Source organism: Pristiophorus japonicus, chromosome 4, assembly GCF_044704955.1.
Source record: "Pristiophorus japonicus isolate sPriJap1 chromosome 4, sPriJap1.hap1, whole genome shotgun sequence".
Classification (NCBI taxonomy): Eukaryota; Metazoa; Chordata; class Chondrichthyes; family Pristiophoridae; genus Pristiophorus; species Pristiophorus japonicus.
In genome coordinates this window covers 219,388,554-219,410,904 of record NC_091980.1, presented here as the reverse complement: position 1 = coordinate 219,410,904, position 22,351 = coordinate 219,388,554, and the positions used below count along the sequence as shown (strand labels likewise).

At 44.2% G+C, this 22,351-nt stretch overlaps 1 protein-coding gene across 4 annotated transcripts in view; it reads left to right on the top strand.

Annotated features, from left to right (window-relative positions):
- The window catches only part of prorp (protein only RNase P catalytic subunit), a 129,302-nt gene that overhangs the window by 41,012 nt on the left and 65,939 nt on the right, over positions 1-22,351 (top strand). For 3 of the 4 annotated variants that reach the window (XM_070879117.1, XM_070879119.1, XM_070879116.1), the window contains one exon: positions 18,533-18,640. The exons of the other annotated variant lie outside the window; for it this stretch is intronic. In XM_070879117.1, coding sequence (XP_070735218.1) covers positions 18,533-18,640 — 108 coding nt within the window. The remainder of the gene's footprint in view (positions 1-18,532; positions 18,641-22,351) is intronic. 4 annotated transcript variants of the gene reach the window in all.

Sequence of the window (22,351 nt, the reverse complement as noted above, 5' to 3'; positions counted from 1 at the left end):
AATAGCTGGGGTCCCAGCACTGAACCCTGCAGCACCCCACTAGTCACTGCCTGCCATTCTGAAAAGGATCCGTTTACCCCAACTCTCTGCTTCCTGTCTGCCAACCAGTTCTCTATCCACGTCAGTACATTACCCCCAATACCATGTGCTTTAATTTTGCACACCAATCTCTTGTGTGGGACCTTGTCAAAAGCCTTTTGAAAGTCCAAAGACACCACATCCACTGGTTCTCCCTTGTCCACTCTACCAGTTACATCCTCAAAAAATTCCAGAAGATTTGTCAAGCAGGATTTCCCTTTCACAAATCCATGCTAACTTGGACCGATCCTGTCACTGCTTTCCAAATGTGCTGCTATTTCATCTTTAATAATTGATTCCAACATTTTCCCCACTACTGATGTCAGGCTAACCAGTCTATAATTACCTGCTTTCTCTCTCCCTCGTTTCTTAAAAAGTGGTGTTACATTAGCTACCCTCCAGTCCATAGGAATCGATCCAGAGTTGATCGACTGTTGGAAAATGATCACCAATGCATCCACTATTTCTAGGGCTACTTCCTTAAGTACTCTGGGATGCAGACTATCAGGCCCCGGGGATTTATCGGCCTTCAATCCCATCAATTTCCCGCCTTATAAGGATTTCCTTCAGTTCCTCCTTCTCACTGGACCCTCGGTTCCCTAATATTTCCGGAAGGTTATTTGTGTCTTCCTTCGTAAAGACAGAACCAAAGTATTTGTTTAACTGGTCCGCCATTTCTTTGTTCCCCATGAAAAATTCACCTGAATCTGACTGCAAGGGATCTACGTTTGTTTACACTAATCTTTTTCTCTTCACATATCTATAGAAGCTTTTGCTATCAGTTTTTATGTTGCCAGCAAGCTTCCTCTCATACTCTATTTTCCCCCTCCTAATTAAACCCTTTATCCTTCTCTGCAGTATTACAAAATTCTTCCAGTCCTCAGGTTTGCTGCTTTTTCTGGCCAATTTATATGCCTCTTCCTTGAATTTAACACTATCCGTAATTTCCCTTGTTAGCCATGGTTGAGCCACCTTCCCCGTTTTGTTTTTACTCCAGACAGGGATGTACAATTGTTGAAGTTCATCCATGTGATCTTTAAATGTTTGCCATTGCCTATCCACCGTCAACCCTTTAAGTATCACTCGCCAGTCTATTCTAGCCAATTCACGTCTCATTCCATCGAAGTTACCTTTCCTTAAGTTCAGGACCCTGGTCTCAGAATTAACTGTGTCGCTCTCCATTTTGATAAAGAATTTACCATATTATGGTCACTCTTCCCCAAGGGGCCTCGCACAACAAGATTGTTAATTAGTCCTTTCTCATTACACATCACCCAGTCCAGGCTGGCCAGCCCTCTAGTTGGTTCCTCGACATATTGGTCGAGAAAACTGATACGTCCTTACTATACAGTCTAAATGCACACGAGGCCCATGCTTGAGAGAAGGTCAGTCTGTGACCTATCCTTTATTCCATAGCACTCAAGTGATGGAAGTGGGTGGAGCTTCCCCTTTTATCTCTGAAGGTCCAGGTTAGGAGTGTCTCTCACAAGTTCACCACCTAGTGGTCATTGTTCTCACAGTGTACAACTTAGGTCAGATTATACATGGGTTACAATGCTGGTTGAATACATGACAGAAACCATCCTTAATACACTCCAGGAAATCCTCCTCCACCACACTGCTACCAGTTTGGTTTGCCCAATCAATATGTAGGTTAAAGTCGCCCATGATAACTGCTGTACCTTTATTGCACGCATCCCTAATTTCTTGTTTGATGCTGTCCCCAACCTCACTACTACTATTTGGTGGTCTGTACACAACTTCCACTAGCTTTTTCTGCCCTTTGGTATGCCATAGCTCCACCCATACCGATTCCACATCATCCAAGCTAATGTCCTTCCTTACTATTGCATTAATTTCCTCTTTAATCAGCAATGCCACCCCACCTCCTTTTCCTTTCTGTCTGTCCTTCCTAAATGTTGAATGCCCCTGTATGTTGAGTTCCCAGCCTTGGTCACCCTGGAGCCATGTCTCTGTGATGCCAATTACATATCCGTTAACTGCTATCTGTGCAGTTAATTCGTCCACCTTATTCCGAATACTCCTTGCATTGAGGCACAGAGCCTTCAGGCTTGTCTTATTAACATCCTTTGCGCCTTTCGTTTTGCTGTAATGTGGCCCTTTTTGCTTTTTGCCTTGGGTTTCTCTGCCCTCCACTTTTACTTTTCTTCTTTCTATCTTTTGCTTCTGCCCCCATTCTACTTCCCTCAGTCTCCCTGCATAGGTTCCCATCCCCCTGCCATATTCATTAAACCCCTCCCCAACAGCACTAACAAACACTCCCCCTAGGACATTGGTTCCGGTCCTGCCCAGGTGCAGGTACTGGTCCCACCTCCCCCAGAACCGGTTCCAATGCCCCAGGAATTTGAATCCCTCCCTTCTGCACCACTCCTCAAGCCACGTATTCATCTCAGCTAGCCTGCGATTCCTACTCTGACTGGCACGTGGCACTGGTAGCGATCCTGAGATTACTACTTTTGAGGTTCTACTTTTTAATTTAGCTCCTAGCTCCCTAAATTCGTCTTGTAGGACCTCATCCCGTTTTTTACCTATATCGTTGGTACCTATATGCACCACGACAACTGGCTGTTCACCCTCCCTCTTCAAAATGTCCTGCACCCGCTCCGAGACATCCTTGACCCTTGCACCAGGGAGGCAACATACCATACTGGAGTCTCTGTTGCGGCCGCAGAAACGTCTGTCTATTCCCCTTACAATAGAATCCCCTATCACTATAGCTCTCCCACTCTTTTGCCTGCCCTCCTGTGCAGCAGAGCCACCCACAGTGCCATCAACTTGGCTGCTGCTGCTCTCCTCTGATGAGTCATCCCCCTCATCAGTACCCAAAGCGGCGCATCTGTTTTGCAGCGGGATGACCGCGGGGGATCCCTGCACCACCTTCCTTCCACTGCTCTTCCTGTTGGTCACCCATACCCTATCTGGCTGTGTACCCTTTACCTGCGGTGTGGCCAACTCACTAAACGTGCTCTTCACGCCATTCTCAGCATCTGGATGCTCCAAAGTTAATCCACCCGCAGCTCCAGTGCCGCAATGCGGTCTGTCAGGTGCTGCAGGCGGATGCACTTCCCGCACATATAGTCATCAGAGACACTGGAAGCGTCCCTGACTTCGCACATATTACAGGAGGAGCATAACACGTGTCCGAGCTCTCCTGCCATGACTTAACCCTTAGATTTAACTTAATTTGGCAACAACAATGCTAAAAGGTTACTTACTGATAAAGAAAAGAAAAAGAAAAACTGCTTACCAATCACCTTGATAAGTAGTTGATACCGATCCGATCGGAGAAAAGGCTAATGCACATGGGCAGTTCTCTGGCTTGCAGCCTCTTTCTCTTCATCTAGAGCTTCCTTCATTAAAGCATGGGATCACTCTTGAAGATTTAAGAAAGTAGGGAGAGAGAAAGCAGGGAACTATAGCCCCGTTAGCCTAACGTCTGTCATTGGGAAAATGCTGCAGTCCATTATTAAGGAAGTAGTAGTAGGATATTTAGAAAATCATAATACAGTCAAACAGAGTCAGCATGGTTATATGAAAGGGAAATCATGTTTAACAAATTTGCTAGAGTTCTTTGAGAATGTAACGAGCAGGGTGGATAAAGGGGAACCAGTAGATGCAGTGCATTTGGATTTCCAGAAGGCATTTGATAAGGTGCCACATAAAGGGTTACTGCACAATAGAAGAGCTCACAGGGCTGGGGGTAATAGATAGAGGATTGGCTAACTAACAGAAAACAGAGAGTCGGGATAAATAGGTCATTTTCAGGTTGGCAAACTGTAACTAGTGGGGTGCCACAGGGATCAGTGCTGGGGCCTCAACTATTTACAATCTATTTAATGACTTGGATGAAGGGATCGCGTGTAATATAGCCAAATTTGCTGATGATACAAAGATAGGAGCGAAAGCAAGTTGTGAAGAGGACACAAAGAATCTGCAAAAGGATATAGATAGACCAAGTGAGTGGGCAAAAATTTGGCAGATGGAGTATAATGTGAGAAAATGTGAGGTTATCCACTTTGGTAGGAAAAATGAAAAAGCATATTATTATTTAAATGGAGAGATATTACAAAATGCTGCGGTACAGCGGGATCTGGGAGCCCTTGTACATGAAGCACAAAAAGTTAGCATACAGGTACAGCAAGTAATTAGGAAGGCAAGTGGAATGTTGGCCTTTATTGCAAGGGGGATGGAGTATAAAAGTAGGCAAGTCTTGCTACAACTGTACAGGACGTTGGTGAGACCACACCGGGAGTACACCTGGTGTACAATTTTGGTCTCCTTATTTAAGGAGGGATATATTTGCATTGGAGGCAATTCAAAAAAGGTTCACTAGGTTGATTCCTGAGATGAAGGGGTTATCTTATGAAGAAATGTTGAGCAGGTTGTGCCTATACGCATTGGAGTTTAGAAGAATGAGAGGTGATCTTATTGAAACGTATAAGATTATGAGGGGGCTGGCCAGGGTAGATGCAGAGAGAATGTTCCCCTCTTGGGGGAATCTAGAACTAGGGCGCATAGTTTCAGAATAAGGGGTTGTCCATTTAAAACGGAAATGAGGAGGAATTTCTTCTCTGAGGGTCGTGAATCTTTGGAATTCTCTACCCCAGAGAGCAGTGGAGGCTGGGTCATTGAATATATTTAAGGTGGAGATAGACAGATTTTTGAATGATAAAGGAGTCAAGAGTTATGGGGAGCAGGCAGAGAAGTGGGATTGATGCCAGATCAGATCAGCCATGATCTTATTGATTAGCGGAGCAGGCTCAAGGGACCAAATGGCCTACTCCTGCTCCTATTATGTTCTTATGAGTGTTTGACCAGCCCAACTTCTGTTTTGCCCTTCCCTCACACCACTTACACCAACTATTTACAATCTATTTAATGACTTGGATGAAGGGATCGCGTGTAATATAGCCAAGTTTGCTGACGATACAAAGATGGGAGGAAAAGCAATGTGTGAGGAGGACACAAAAAATCTGCCAAAGGACATCGACAGGTTAAGTGAGTGGGCAAAAATTTGGCAGATGGAGTATAATGACGGAAAGTGTGAGGTCATGCACTTTGGCAGAAAAAAATCAAAGAGCAAGTTATTATTTAAATGGAGAAAGATTGCAAAGTGCTGCAGTACAGCGGGACCTGGGGTACTTGTGCATGAAACACAAAAGGATAGTATGCAGGTACAGCAAGTGATCAAGAAGGCCAATGGTATCTTGGCCTTTATTGCAAAGGGGACGGAGTATAAAAGCAGGATAGTCTTGCTACAGCTATATAAGGTATTGGTGAGGCCACACCTGGAATACTGCGTGCAGTTTTGGTTTCCATATTTACGAAAGGATATACTTGCTTTGGAGGCAGTTCAGAGATGGTTCACAAGGTTGATTCCGAGGATGAGGGGGTTGACTTATGAGGAAAGCTTGAGTCAATTGGGCCTCTCCTCATTGGAATTCAGAAGAATGAGAGGTGATCTTATCAAAACGTATAAGATTGCGGGGGCTTGACAAGGTGGATGCAGAGAGGATGTTTCCACTGATGGGGGAGACTAGAACTAGAGGGCATGATCTTAGAATAAGGGGCTGCCCATTTAAAACAGAAATGAGGAGAAATTTCTTCTATGAGGGTTGTAAATCTGTGGAATTCGCTGCCTCAGAGAGCTGCGGAAGCTGGGACATTGAATAAATTTAAGACAGAGATAGACAGTTTCTTAAACGATAAGAGGATAAGGGGCTATGGGGAATGGGCGGGGAAGTGGAGCTGAGTCCATAATCAGATCAGCCATGATCTTATTGAATGGCGGAGCAGGCTCGAGGGGCCGTATGGCCTACTCCTGTTCCTATTTCTTATGTTCTTATTTGTTTGGACAACCTTGAGGAGGCTACTTTAAAAACATTTTTTAGGGGTGGGCCTGACATGTAATATTGACAAGATCTTTTAACCTATAGAGGTTTCCCTAAAAACTTGCTATCCAATGCTGTGTCAAAGCCCACCTTAAAGTTGTGTCACGATTGTTTATACTTTTCCAAAGGTGTCTTCCTGTGAAATTCGTTTCATCTCTCTGTCCCTATTCTCTCAGTACAATTCTGAAGCTGAAACCAGAAAACTGCTTGCTTCAGAGTCGTTATCTCCTTTACGACGTAGCAACTTGTTTACGTTAACTCCTAAAACTTCCATCCATTCTAAGTCTTTCAACAAATTGTCTTAAAGATACATAAACAACAGATATATGGTTGTCATGGTGCACAATGCTATAACATCTCAGCAGGGGACCAAAACATTAACATTTCTAAGCATCTAATACCAGTCTGAGGAGACATTTCATCTCCAGTTCAAAACAACGATTTAAACACGGCATTCTTCACAGCACAGTTTTAGTCGCATAACCAGTTTGGACACTCCTGATTTCTAACAATAGAGGAGCACTGATTCATCAGCTGAGGGAGGGCGGTAGGTGGTAATCAGCAGGAGATTTCCTTGCCAATGTTTGACCTGATGTCATGAGACTTCATGGAGTCCGAAGTCAATGTTGAGGACTCCCAGGACCACTCCCTCCCGACTGTATACCACTGTGCTGCCAGGGATGATGATACAGCAGTCTGGGACCTTGGCTAAAAGATATGATTCTGTGAGTATGACTATGCCAGGCTGCTGCTTGACTAGGCTGTGTCAATTTTGGCACAAGTCCCCAAATGTTAATGAGGAGGACTTTGCAGGGTCGACTGGGCTAGGTATGCCTTTGTTGTGTTCAATGCCTAGGTTGATGCCCGGTGGTCTGTCCGTTTTTTTTCTTAGTATACTTTGTAGTGGTTTGGTACAACTCAGTGGCTTGCTGGGCCATTTCAGAGGGCAGTTAAGAGTCAACCACATTGCTGTGGGTCTGGAGTCACATATAAGATAGACCAGGTAACGATTGCAGAATTCCTTCCATAAAAGACATTATTGAGCCTGATGGGTTTTCACAACAGTCTGGTAGTTTCATCAGGCCCAAGTTTCGGCTGGAGTTGCTCCTATTTTTTTGGAGTAACTAGTTTAGTTTGGAGTATCTTGAAATCGCAATTCTCAGCATTTAGTTTGCTTCAGTTCTAGTGAGTTCGTTTCGTTTCGTTTTAGTTCAGTTTGTTTTTTTGTTTTTTGTTTTGCAAGTTTAGGCAGCGAAAAGTTACTCCAAACTAATTTAGAATGGAGCAAGTGTTGACTTTAGTACGCTCAGAAAAACCTTGCGTACACTTTAGAATTAGGCGCAGGAAGCCAGAGATAGTGGGGGGAAAGGGAAGTTAGGGGATTTTCCAAAGCATTAAACACTTCACTTTTAGCAATAAAGAGCCATCATCAATAATAAATGAGAAATTAATCAATAAATAAAAAATTAAATGTTCCTACCTCTCCATCGAAGTAGCGGCAGCAGGCACCGAGCTGCGAGCTTTCGGCCATTCGGTCAGGGGATAGGGGCGGCCTGAAAAACATCGGGAGGGAGGGCAACATCCAAAGAGCCGTCCACAGAGCAGAGCCCCAGCATGCAGGCAACAAACTGAACCGATCGTTCGGCCAGGGGACAGGGATGGCTTGAAAAACACTGGGATGGAGGGCAATGTCCACAGAGCCCGTCCACAGAACAGAGCCCCAGCATGCAGGCAGCAAACCGAGCTGCGATCTTTCGGCCAGGGGACAGAGGATGCCTGAAAGACACCGGCAGGAGAGCCAGATAGCCAGCCAGCACGCATCTTTGAAAGTTTTTTTACTTCGAGTATGGATGCTACATTATAGTGCTCAAAAGTAGTAATCTCGGGATTGCGACCAGTGCCACGTGCTAGTCAGAGTAGGAATCGCAGGATAGCGCAGATGAATACGTGGCTTGAGCAGTGGTGCAGCAGGGAGGGATTCAAATTCCTGGGGCATTGGAACAGGTTCTGGGGGAGGTGGGACCAGTACAAACCGGACGGTCTGCACCTGGGCAGGACCGGAACCAATGTCCTAGGGGGAGTGTTTGCGAGTACTGTTGGGGAGGAGTTAAACTAATATGGCAGGGGGATGGGAACCAATGCAGGGAGACAGAGGGAAACAAAAAGGAGACGAATGCAAAAGACAGCAAGGAGATGAGTAAAAGTGGAGGGCAGAGAAACCCAAGGCAAAAAACAAAAAGGGCCACTGAATATAAAGGGGCTGCAGGAGGGGTCAAAACTAAAAATCATGGTATTAAAAACTAGAGTTGAAACACTCTGCCTAAACGCACGCAGCATTCGAAATAAAGTAAATGAGTTGACGGCACAAATCATTACAAATGGGTATGATTTGGTGGCCATTACAGAAACATGGTTGCAGGATGGCCAAGACTGGGAATTAAACATACGGGGTATCTGACGATTCGGAAAGATAGACAAGAAGGGAAAGGAGGTGGGGTAGCTCTGTTAATAAAGAATGATATCAGGGCAGTTGTGAGAGACGATATTGGCTCTAATGAACAAAATGTTGAATCATTGTGGATGGAGATTAGAGATAGTAAGGGGAAAAAGTCACTGCTGGGCGTAGTTTATAGGCCCCCAAATAATAACTTCACGGTGGGGCGGGCAATAATCAAGGGAATAATGGAGGCATGTGAAAAAGGAACAGCAGTAGTCATGGGGGATTTTAACCTACATATCGATTGGTCAACTCAAATCGCACGGGGTAGCCTGGAGGAGGAATTCATAGAATGCATACGGGATTGTTTCTTAGAACAGTATGTTACAGAATCTACAAGGGGGCAAGCTATCTTAGATCTGGTCCTGTGTAATGAGACAGGAAAAATAAATGATCTCTTAGTAAAAGATCCTCTCGGAATGAGTGATCACAGTATGGTTGAATTTGTAATACAGATTGAGGGTGAGGAAATTGTGTCAGAAACGAGCGTACTATGCTTAAACAAAGGGGACTACAGTGGGATGAGGGCAGAGTTGGCTAAAGTAGACTGGAAACACAGACTAAACGGTGGCACAATTGAGGAACAGTGGAGGACTTTTAAGGAGCTCTTTCATAGTGCGCAACAAAAATATATTCCAGTGAAAAAGAAGGGTGGTAAGAGAATGGATAACCAGCCGTGGATAACCAAGGAAATAAAGGAGAGTATCAAATCAAAGACCAATGCGTATAAGGGGGCCAAGGTTAGTGGGAAACTAGAAGATTGGGAAAATTTTAAACAACAGCAAAGAATGACTAAAAAAGCAATAAAAAAAGGAAAGATAGATTACGAAGGTAAACTTGTGCAAAACATAAAAACAGATAATAAAAGCTTTTACAGATATATAAAATGGAAAAGAGTGACTGAAGTAAATGTTGGTCCCTTAGAAGATGAGAAGGGGGATTTAATAATGGGAAATGTGGAAATGGCTGAGACTTTAAACAATTATTTTGCTTCGGTCTTCACAGTGGAAGACACAAAAACCATGCCAAAAATTGCTGGTCACAGGAATGTGGATAGGGAGGACCTTGAGACAACCACTATCACTAGGGGGGTAGAGGTGGACAGGCTAATGGGATTCAAGGTAGACAAGTCCCCTGGTCGTGATGAAATGCATCCCAGGGTATTAAAAGAGATGGCGGAAGTTATAGCAGATGCATTCGTTATAATCTACCAAAATTTTCTGGACTCTGGGGAGGTACCAGCGGATTGGAAAGCAGCTAATGTAACGCCTCTGTTTAAAAAAGGGGGCAGACAAAAGGCAGGTAACTATAGGCCGGTTAATTTAACATCTATAGTGGGGAAAATGCTTGAAACTATCATTAAGGAAGAAATAGCGGGACATCTAGATAGGAATAGTGCAATCAGGCAGACACAGCATGGATTCATGAAGGGGAAATCATGTTTAACTAATTTACTGGAATTCTTTGAGGATATAACGAGCATGGTGGATAGAGGTGTACCGATGGATGTAGCGTGTTTAGATTTCCAAAAGGCATTCGATAAGGTGCCACACAAAAGGTTACTGCAGAAGATAGAGGTACGCAGAGTCAGAGGAAATGTATTAGCATGGATAGAGAATTGGCTGGCGAACAGAAAGCAGAGAGTCGGGATAAATGGGTCCTTTTCGGATTGGAAATCTGTGGTTAGTAGTGTGCCACAGGGATCGGTGCTGGGACCACAACTGTTTACAATATACATAGATGACCTGGAAGAGGGGACAGAGTGTAGTGTAACAAAATTTGCAGATGACACAAAGATTAATGGGAAAGCGAGTTGTGTAGAGGACACAGAGAGGCTGCAAAGAGATTTGGATAGGTTAAGCGAATGGGCTAAGGTTTGGCAGATGGAATACAATATCGGAAAATGTGAGGTCATCCACCTTGGGAAAAAAACAGTAAAAGGGAATATTATTTGAATGGGGAGAAATTACAACATGCTGTGGTGCAGAGGGACCTGGGGATCCTTGTGCATGAAACTCTTTTTGGATCCTTGTGCATGAAACTCTTTTAGAGTCTACCTATAAAACATAAAACATTAAACCGTGTCCTTGTGCATGAATCCCAAAAAGTTAGTTTGCAGGTGCAGCAGGTAATCAGGAAGGCAAATGGAATGTTGGCCTTCATTGCGAGAGGGATGGAGTACAAAAGCAGGGAGGTACTGCTGCCAACTGTATAGGGTATTGGTAAGGCCGCACCTGGAGTACTGCGTGCAGTTTTGGTCACCTTACTTAAGGGAGGATATACTGGCTTTGGAGGGGGTACAGAGACGATTCACTCGGCTGATTCCGGAGCTGAGGGGGTTACCTTATGATGATAGATTGAGTAGACTGGGTCTTTACTCGTTGGAGTTCAGAAGGATGAGGGGTGATCTTATAGAAACAATTAAAATAATGAAAAGGATAGACGAGATAGAGGCAAAGAGGTTGTTTCCACTGGTCGTGGAGACTAGAACTAGGGGGCACAGCCTCAAAATACGGGGGAGCCAATTTAAAACCGAGTTGCGAAGGAATTTCTTCTCCCAGAGGGTTGTGAATCTGTGGAATTCTCTGCCCAAGGAAGCAGTTGAGGCTAGCTCATTGAATGTATTCAAGTCACAGATAGATAGATTTTTAACCAATAAGGAAATTAAGGGTTACGGGGAGCGGGCGGGTAAGTGGAGCTGAGTCCACGGCCAGATCAGCCATGATCTTATTGAATGGCGGAGCAGGCTCGAGGGACTAGATGGCCTACTCCTGTTCCTAATTCTTATGTTCTTATGTTCTTACATTATCAACGCCACGGATTATGCAATGGTTCTTCATCAACTTGCTACGTAGGAGAGAATTGATTAGAGCTCACTGCACCAGGAACGTCATAGCTGTAGGCTGATGGGCAAGAGGCCTTACCCACCTCGGCAATATCGGGTCAGGGGTTCGTACCTGGACATGAGTGAGACTGATTGTGTCAAAAGGCTGCATTTCCGCAGAGAAGTTGTCGTTGAGATCTGTGATATGTTGAGAGCAGATTTATAGCCGAGAAGCAGAACGCCGACTGCCATGTTTGTTGAAGTGAAGGTTACAGCTGCACTTTCCTTCTATGTCTCGGAATTGTTTCAAGCTACAACTGGAGATGTGTGCGCCATCTCTCAACATGCAATACATGCCTGCATTCACCAGGTCATGGCTGCACTGTATGCGTGGAGGAATGACTTTATCAAGTCCCCTATGACCAGCCAAGCAATGCATGACGGGGCTCTGGGAATCTCAAAGATTGCTGGCTTCCCAAAGGTCCAGGGTTGCATTGATCGTATCCACATCGCCTTGCGAGCACCTGTGGAGGATGCCGAGCAGTTCAGGAATAGAAAAGGTTTCCACTCCATTAATGTGCAGCTCGTGTGTGACAACATGCAGTGCATCATGTCAGTCGATGCAAGATACCCTGGGAGCACCCATGATGCGTTCATCCTACGTGACAGTGTTATATCTTGACATTTTTGAGGAGCAGCCGGAAGGGCAGAGCTGGCTACTGGAGACAAAGGATACGGCCTCGCCACCTGGCTCATGACGCTCCTACGCGTAACCATCAAGCTGACCATCAATACAACATGGCACACATTGCGACGCGCAGCATCATAGAGAGGACCATTGGCATCTTGAAACAGCGTTTCCGATGCCTGGACCATTCCGGAGGCCACTTGCAATACTCCCCTGAGATTGTCGGTCTCTTCTCTGTTGTGGGCGGCATGCTGCATAACTTAGCCATCATGAGGCAGCAGGAGCTGGTAGTGGAAGAAGACGACACACATGAGGTGAGAGTGCCTGATAATAATTTGGAAGAGCAGGATGAGGATGATGACGATGATCAGGAAAGCATGCAAGTAAGTGCCTGATGCCGGAGCACGATGTCGGAGGAGGGCGGTTCATCGTGCTTTTTTAACGATTGCTCGAGCCCTGCGCCAGCAGCTCATCCATGAACGCTTCAATTACTGATGCCTGAGGGCTCAGCGACAACTGTTCCGCATGGACATGTTCATTTTTTGGAGTTGTTCCTATGTTGTGTTGTGTTAATGGAATTTGATTCAGTTTTAATGTAAATATATTTTATTGAAAAGTTCACAATGTACTGTACGTTAGTGTAATAAAATAATTGTTGTATCAAACTTTACTTTAATATGACTCTTTATCACTTAAAAACCCTAAGATCACTTATAAGCTGTAAAGTTACAAAACTTACAAAACAATTTCAATTTGAAAAAAGTTACTACAGTAACATCAAAAACAAGAACAACAGCAGCAAAGAAAGGCTGCAACCATCTCTCATCCACATTTTGGTGAATGTTCACTTCTTCATGGGGGTGTAATTTGATTGGCCGGGCTGTGTGCCCTTATTGCAGCAGCTACCTCCATGACGGCCTGTGCCGTCACTTGCATCCTCTCCCTGACGGCCTGTGCTGTCGCTTGCACTCCCTCTGACATTCCCCCCTTCATTTCCCGTGGCATTACTCCTATTTCTGACGACAGTCCCGTTACTTCATCACCCAACGCACTGACACTGCCCACAAGTGATCAGGTAAGGTCATTGCTCTCCACACCCAATACCGCAACTTAACCCACATCTGTTGCACGTTGCATCTCAGGAGAGCGTGTTTCGATTCTCCTGCTCGGCCTGTGTCTGCCTCGCGGCACCACTCCAGTGGGAGGCGCAGGCTGGGACGGTGAGGCCCTGGATCTTCCAAGTGACACCCCTCCAGTGGGAGGCGCACTCTAGGATGGTGGAACCCTGAGTGTTCCAAGCTGCACCCCTCCAGTGGGAGGCACACTCTGCGACGGTAGGACACTGGGTGTAAAATGCTGTATTACACCACCACCACCAGCAGCACCACTGGGACCCGCAACCTCGGAATCTGAAACCATCGAATGTCGGACCAAAACCTATGCAAGTGTTACATAGAAAATAGGTGCAGAAGTAGGCCATTCGGCCCTTCGAGCCTGCACCACCATTCGATAAGATCATGGCTGATCATTCCCTCAGTACCCCTTTCCTGCTTTCTCTCCATACCCCTTGATCCCTTTAGCCATAAGGGCCATATCTAACTCCCTCTTGAATATCTCCAATGAACTAGCATCAACAACTCTCTGCGGCAGGGAATTCCACAGGTTAACAACTCTCTGAGTGAAGAAGTTTCTTCTCCATCTCAGTCCTAAATAGCCTACCCCTTATCCTAAGACTGTGTCCCCTGGTTCTGGACTTCCCCAACATCGGGAACATTCTTCCCGCATCTAACCTGTCCAGTCCCGTCAGAATCTTTTATGTTTCTATGAGATCCCCTCTCATCCTTCTAAACTCCAGTGTATAAAGGCCCAGTTGATCCAGTCTCTCCTCATATGTCAGTCCAGACATCCCTGGAATCAGTCTGGTGAACCTTCGCTGCACTCTCTCAATAGCAAGAATGTCCTTCCTCAGATTATGAGACCAAAACTGAACACAATATTCCAGGTGAGGCCTCACGAAGGCCCTCTACAACTGCAGTAAGACCTCCCTACTCCTATACTCAAATCCCCTAGCTATGAAGGCCAACATACCATTTGCCTTCTTCACCGCCGGCTGTACCTGCATGCCAACTTTCAATGGCTGATGAACCATGACACCCAGGTCTCGTTGCACCTCCCCTTTTGATAATATTCTGCCTTCGTGTTTTTGCCCCCAAAGTGGATAACCTCACATTTATCCACATTATATTGCATCTGCCATGCATTTGCCCACTCACCTAACCTGTCCAAGTCACCCTGCAGCCTCTTAGCGTCCTCCTCACAGCTCACACCGCCATCCAGTTTAGTGTCATCTGCAAACTTGGAGATATTACAGTCAATTCCTTCATCTAAATCATTAATGTATTTGTAAAGAGCTGGGGTCCCAGCACTGAGCCCTGCGGCACCCCATTAGTCACTGCCTGCCATTCTGAAAAGGACCCGTTTATCCCGACTCTCTGCTTCCTGTCTGCCAACCAGTTGTCTATCCACATCAGTACATTACCCCCAATACCATGTGCTTTGATTTTGCACACCAATCTCTTGTGTGGGACCTTGTCAAAAGCCTTTTGAAAGTCCAAATACACCACATCCACTGGTTCTCCCTTGTCCACTCTACTAGTTACATCCTCAAAAAATTCCAGAAGATTTGTTGAGCATGATTTCCCTTTCATAAATCCATGCTGACTTGGACCGATCCTGTCACTGCTTTCCAAATGCGCTGCTATTTCATCTTTAATAATTGATTCCAACATTTTCCCCACTACTGATGTCAGACTAACCGGTCTATAATTACCCATTTTCTGTCTCCTTTTTTAAAAAGTGGTGTTACATTAGCTACCCTCCAGTCCCTAGGAACTGATCCAGAGTCGATAGACTGTTGGAAAATGATCATCAATGCATCCACTATTTCTAGGGCCACTTCCTTAAGTACTCTGGGATGCAGACTATCAGGCCCTGGGGATTTATCGGCCTTCAATCCCATCGATTTCCCGAACACAATTTCCCGCCCAATAAGGATATCCTTCAGTTCCTCCTCCTCACTAGACCCTCGGTCCCCTAGTATTTCCGGAAGGTTATTTGTGTCTTCCTTCGTGAATACAGAACCAAAGTATTTGTTCAACTGGTCTGTCATTTCTTTGTTCCCCATTATAAATTCACCTGAATCTCACTGATCTTTTTCTCCTCACATATCTATAGAAGCTTTTGCAATCAGTTTTTATGTTGCCAGCAAGCTTCCTCTCATACTCTATTTTCCCTTTTCTAATTAAACCCTTTGTCCTCCTCTGCTGAATTCTAAATTTCTCCCAGTCCTCAGGTTTGCTGCTTTTTCTGGCCAATTTATATGCCTCTTCCTTGGATTTAAGACTATCCCTAATTTCCCTTGTTAGCCACGGTTGAGCCACCTTCCCCGTTTTATTTTTACTCCAGACAGGGATGTACAATTGTTGAAGTTCATCCATGTGATCTTTAAATGTTTGCCTTTGCCTATCCACCGTCAACCCTTTAAGTATCATTTGCCAGTCTATTCTAGCCAATTCACGCCTCATACCATCGAAGTTACCTTTCCTTAAGTTCAGGACCCTGGTCTCTGAATTAACTGTGTCACTCACCATCTTAATAAAGAATTCTACCATATTAAGGTCACTCTTCCCCAAGGGGCCTCGCACAACAAGATTGCTAATTAGTCCTTTCTCATTACACATCACCCACTCTCGGATGGCCAGCCCTCTAGTTGGTTCCTCGACATATTGGTTTAGAAAACCATTCCTAATACACTCCAGGAAATCCTCCTCCACCGTATTGCTACCAATTTGGTTAGCTCAAATTATATGTAGGTTAAAGTCGCCCATGATAACTGCTGTACCTTTATTGCACGCGTCCCTATCTTCTTGTTTCATGCTGTCCCCAACCTCACTACTACCGTTTGGTGGTCTGTACACAATTCCCACTAGCGTTTTCTGCCCTTTGGTATTCCGCACCTCCACCCATGTTTGAAAAACTGATGTCCGTTAATGTGGATTGATGCATATTAAGTTCAAATGTGTCCCCTGAAGACATTTCAGTCAACCCCTGCACCCACCCTTGGTCTGGATCATCTGCATCTGGTTCTTCTGGTTCTTCATCTGTATTTTCAGGATTGGTATCATCTTCTGCAAAATATAACAGAACAGTCAAATGGTTAGCAGCACAGGAGGGGGCAGGATGGGTGGCATGAGTAGTCTCATACATAGCAGGCCAGGCAGTAGGTTGATTTGAAGGACCACGATGCATTTTCAGGACTTACCCTCTCCCTCGCTTGAGGGCCTAGCTTGTGCAGTACTGATTGTTTTTCTCTTGATACGACTCATCAAAACAGCGACCCCCTGTTCCAAGGGTGTCAGTCGATGCAGATTTGGCATGCCTCCTCCTGTTCGAGTTCTTTCCCTTTTGTTGTTGGCCAATTTCTTGTGCAAAGATTAAAATATAACTTTTTACAGAGTGCGTCTTTCTGCAGGGACATATACAGATGGTCACATTTACAATTGAGATTCCATTGAAAAATGAAAATATTACTTACACTAACTACTTGACCAAGGTCGTGCCATTTCTTTTTACACTGGCTTCCAGATCTCCTGGTATGCACCACTGCGCAATAATCTTCTGCAACTAGGTTCCAGCGTTTCTTCATTTCTTTGGGTGCCACTTTTGTGTAACCTCTGTTGCTGGTATCCAGCTCCTGCCATCTCTGTTCAATCACATAACTAGTGTCTCCACTTCCTCATGCAAGAAATTCTTCATTCTTGGTGGACGTTGTTCCATTGCTGTATTGAATTGACACTCAGCGATTTTTCAAAACACACAATCCTTACTTTGCATGCACCTATGCAGCACTCCTTCTGGAAGTTTAGCAGCAACAAACAGCACTCACTGATTGCAGCAGCTGATTTCTTCCACAGTACTGCTAACAGCATTCCTTCAGGCACAAAAAATCACTCAGAAGGCTTTGCACAGCTCCACACAGCCAAAAATCTATTTTATGCATGTCCCTTTAAAGATGGCCGATTGCCAATGTTTGTGTGCCATTGCGCATGTGCGCACGCTCCAACGCACATGTGCAACGCTGCCAGCACTCAAACTGACGCTGGGCCCTAGCCCCGCTCCCCTGCCGGCAGTGTTTTCACAGAACGGCGTTTGCTCTGCCCCCAGCAGCTCCTGCTGCGCCGCACTGAGCTAGAAACAGGCCTACAGATAACGGAGAATCGCGAGGCAAGCTTTAGGCGCTTTTTCTGTTCTAAAAAATAGGCGGGCCTCTCGGAGGTGCGCAGTTCTGCCTGATAGCCAAAACCTGGGCCCACTGTAACTCTTAGGGTGCTTTAATTGGCCTCAATGCTTCGAGCTATGGAATGATATCTTGTTCTTCAAAGCTATCCATTTACTCTAGCTGAACAATATACACGTGTGTATATTTCAAGAGGACAGAATCAGGCTTGGCCATGACTGTCTAGGATCAGATCTGAAGAATGATACTTCAGTAAGTTACAGTAAGGTGGCTGGTGTCTGTGGAACTTGACCCCAGGAAGAATCGGTGCTTTCAGAAAAGGAAAGCAGGGGGAAGTGTGGAATTACTTCTTCCCAGTTGAGTAGATTATATTGTTGATTTTCACTTTGTTTTCTAAATTCTGTTTTTTTAATCTAAATGGAGCTTCACTAGTTTTGTTTGGTGAATTGGGTAACTATGTCACCCAGTGTGATACTGAGCCCTTCAGATCAGATAATCCCATGTTTGACCCCTTTACAGGAATAGCTCATTTCAACTGGTAATAATTGTCGGTGCTCCAATTGGCTTCAGTGCCCTTGAGTTAAGAAAGGGAGAAAATCAACTATGACTGATTCCAATTACTATCCAGTGACCCTTGCTGGAGAGGGTTCATGTGTGAACAACAGATGAGGACAGGAGTGGACTCGGCTGTGATGTCCCCTACAGCCAAATAGCTTGCTGACACTCCCTATTGAGGTTCACATATGCATAGTAGCTGCTTGAGTAAGGTAGTCAAGACTGTCTGGCTCCTGGGGAACTGTACTCTAGCAAGGAGTCAGAAAAAGAGAAGAAAAAATTGTCAAAGAAGAAGAGGTCACTGGATGGAAATTAGGAGTAGAAAGCAGAAACCTTGGCTGATTTTCCCCCCCATGCTCCCTATCTCATTTGAACCTGGGATTTTCAGAATTGAATGACTTGGTACTAAGTGCATTTTTATAAAGAGATGACCTACTTCTTTACCATGTTTGTTTTTAACAGTTAATGAACATTTGTGATATATGATCGATATCGCACTCGTGGGTTTTACCATTACTCGCGTTTGAAAAGTTGGAAGTGTATTAACAGGTTACTACAATCAAAGCATATAAATCGTATTCCACTGATTTTCATAGTGTATCCTGCAGGCAATATTTATTACAAAATAATATTTATATTCAATTCGTAAAATGGGTATTTGTTTTCTTTGTCTTTTTTTTAGGAACTGCAACATTTCCAAACTTTTGTGAAAAACCGTCCGCCTTTTGATGTTGTAATTGATGGATTAAATGTGGCTAACGTCTCAGCTAAGGGTAATCAGTCTAGAATTGTGAGTATTCTCTGAGTACTCAAAAATTCCTTTATGCATTTACACTATTGGTTTATGTGGAATTATCGGTGTTACAAAATGGGGAAATGCCCATCTAATTAAATGGAACACCAGTAAGTGTAGTGTGGTTTTAATTTGACATGATTATTATTGTAACACAAAACCTATGACCTTTAGAATTTTAAGAATTTTATAAGTATTGCAAATTTGTAGGCCATGTTAAGTAAAACATGTCGAAATGGATTGCATCTTATTACTAATTGTGCATTGGTTATAAAATATGGTTGTCGATTAGTATAGCCACAGTGACTATATATTGTTTCTTTTCTTCTACGTATGTTTGTATGCATTTAATATTTTTTGTTGGTGTTGAGGATAAAAGTTCCTTTTCCTTTCCCTAATCGTCTCTACTGATGTCAAGTACTTTTCACAAACTATGATCAAGAAAGTGGATAGGTAATGTAATCGAAGGCCCCCCCATTAATAATGCTTTGAAATTTATTTCTCTTATTTTCCTTCCTCCCCTGTAAAGTGACAAGTCAGGCATTTTCTCACATAGGTAGACCCATGGAACTTAACAATATTGATGAACCTGTGTCCCAGCCCTCTTTAGCATCATACATTGCTGACAGCTCACACTTTCAATTAGTTCTGGAATTTTCAAAATAAATCTTTAAAAGATTTTTATTTTCAGATTGCGACGCAAATCAAAATAAATAAATAAAAGTCTGCTCAACTACTCCTGATCTCCACTGAGATTTCAATCCTCTAAGTGATTTTTCATGCTTGTTTTATAATTGCTATGCTGCTTTGTAATGCTTTTATTGATTTCCAACTATTTCAGCACTGTAGAACACAAAAAAAACTCTATATAATATATTAAAAATCTTGCATTCGCACAGATGTCCTGTTATAAGTTCTCCATTATAAGTTCCTATGGGTACATTTTGTGATGGAACTACCTACATAAAATTGCCAATAACAGGAATTAATAATTACAGAGTCACAAGTTTACATAGACAGCTTCCATTATAAATGTGGACATAGGAATGTATAATGGAAATATAAATATAACAACAGAGTGCATGACTTTAAAATGAGGACTGAATTATGCCTGCACACTCTGGTCCAATTATCCCCTGCCCTTTAACCTAGCTTCTCTGGATGACTACATTTGACTTTGACTTCCCATGTGCAGTACTATGGGCTATTAACTGGTAACATTATTAAAAAATTGTTTCTGTGATAAATATATATTTATCAACCAATATTACTGATTATATTAAATGAAACAATCCTTTGATACCATTAAACAAAACTGTTTTCCCCACCACTCCTGATCCCTGAGTGGCCTTTTATATGTAATGAAATAAAACACATCTACAAAGCAGGAAGGTGCAGCTTCAATCCCTTGTACTGTGCTCAGTTAAGTACAATTGGCCTCAGTGTTTTGGGTTAGCAATGTGAAAATAGGCCACAATTCTCACTTCTAATTGCTATCGAGAGGCCCTTGCTGGAAGTGCTGTATCGTGTATAATTTCCATAATTCTGCAAACAAATACATTTCCATATCATCAGTCCTCTAATGTCACATTTTGTCTGCTTCGAAATGCTGAGATTATACCCTTTGCAACTGCCATCTAATGAATAATCTCCTATTCTCCTATTCTGTATTTCCACTTATCACTCCCTCATTAAGAAAACAGGCAGGTGACTTTATGTAAGCAACTAAGAGGTACATAAGAGAAGCTCTTGGATTTTCACTTCTCCTATCTGGACTCCACATTAAGTCAACCTCTAACAGCACAGCTGAGATCAAGAATTATCTTCCTATCTGAACCTCAATATATTGAAGAAGCATTGCTAAATACTTTTTAAAAAAGTAATATGCACTGTATGGGGCTCAAGTTTTGGCTCGAGTTGCTCCTATTTTTTTTGAGCAACTAGTTTAGATTGGAGGAGCTTAGAAATTGCAATTCTCGACATTTAGTTTGCTCCAATTCTAGTGAGATAGAATAGTTTTGTTTTAGAATAGTTTTTTTTCAAAAGGGGGTGTTACCAGCCACTTACGCCTGTTTTGCAAGCATAGGCAACGAAACCTTATTCCAAACTAACTTAGAATGGAGTAAGTGTAGATTTTTGTACGCTCAGTAAAACCTTGCCTACACTTTATAAATTAGGCGCCGGGAGCGAGAGATGCAGAGGGGTGGAGAAAGGAAGTTTACAAGCATTAAACACTTCACTTTTACAAATAAAGAGCCATCATCAATAATAAATGATAAATAAATCAATAAGTCAACCAATAAAGCAATCAAATTTTTTTTTTTTAATTAATAAAAAATTAATCAATAAATAAAAAATTAAAAGTCACTACTGCAGCACCGGGAGCTCTCCAGCAGCCTGCTGGGACAGGACCCCACCCAGGAGATGGCAGTCGGGCGGGCCCCACCACCGACGAGGACTTCGGGCAGGCCCCGGCGCCGCCGAAGACTTTGGGCTGGGCCCGCCCCCAGGAGATGCCGGACCGCCGCCCAGGACTTCAGGTGAGCCCCGCCGAGGATGCCGAAGACTTCGGGTTGGGCCCGCCAACAGGAGATGCCAGACCATTGCCAAGGACTTCAGGCGGGCCCCGCCGAGGACTTCGGGTGGGGCCCGCCTCCAGGAGATGTCGGACCGCCGCCCAGGACTTCAGGTGAGCCCCGCTGAGGATACCGAAGACTTCGGGTTGGGCCCGCCAACAGGAGATGTCGGACCGCCGCCCAGGACTTCAGGTGAGCCCCGCTGAGGATGCCGAAGACTTCGGGTTGGGCCTGCCAACAGGAGATGTCGGACCGCCGCCCAGGACTTCGGGCGAGGCCTGCCCCCAGGAGATGCCGGAACGCCTACGAGGAGTTCTGGCGGGGCCTGCCCCCAGGAGATGCCGGGAAGAGGTAAGGGCAGTCAGGCCATTCGGCCCGGGATAGGGGCGACGTCCCTTCGGTCAGGGATAGGGGTGTCGCCCGGAGACAGGACGCGCTGGGAGGGCCAGGAGCTACTGCGCACGCGCGCAGCCTCCACTGTTTTTGGCGCAGGGCTGTAGCTCCGCCCCTAGCAGCTCCTGCCGCGCCGTGCCGAGCTCGAAACAGATATCGGAGAATCGCGAGGTAAGTATTCGCCGCAATTTCTGTTCTACAAATTAGGCGGGCCTCTCCGATGTGCGCCGTTCTAGCGGGGGTCCGAAACTTGAGCCCAAAGTAATACAGCATAAATAATGTCAGGCAGTAATTAGGTCTTGGGTAATGTACGTAACCCATTTCAGTTTCTTTGTCATGACTCATGATATCCTAAAAACATCAATCATAAATTAAGGATGAGTATTGATGATCTAGCCTATTGCATTTCATTCCTATGATATACTAACTTCCCCCATTATAACATCCAGTAGCATTTTAAACATCTCTATTGTTGCCTCCGTTACCCTGCGTGGCAAATTATTCTTTCCATTTATCTCCTTTGACTTACGAGGATCATCCTGACATTTGTTTTAAATTAATTTTTCACTAATTTAAATGCAAGACTTCTAGTTCTATTCTCCTGCTTTACTTTAAAGTAATATTTTTAGTTTACCTTTCATTATACCGGGGCTGCCGGATCCCCATTGTCATCATCATCATAGGCAGTCCCTTGGAATCGAGGAAAACTTGCTTCCACTCTTAGCATGAGTTCTTAGAT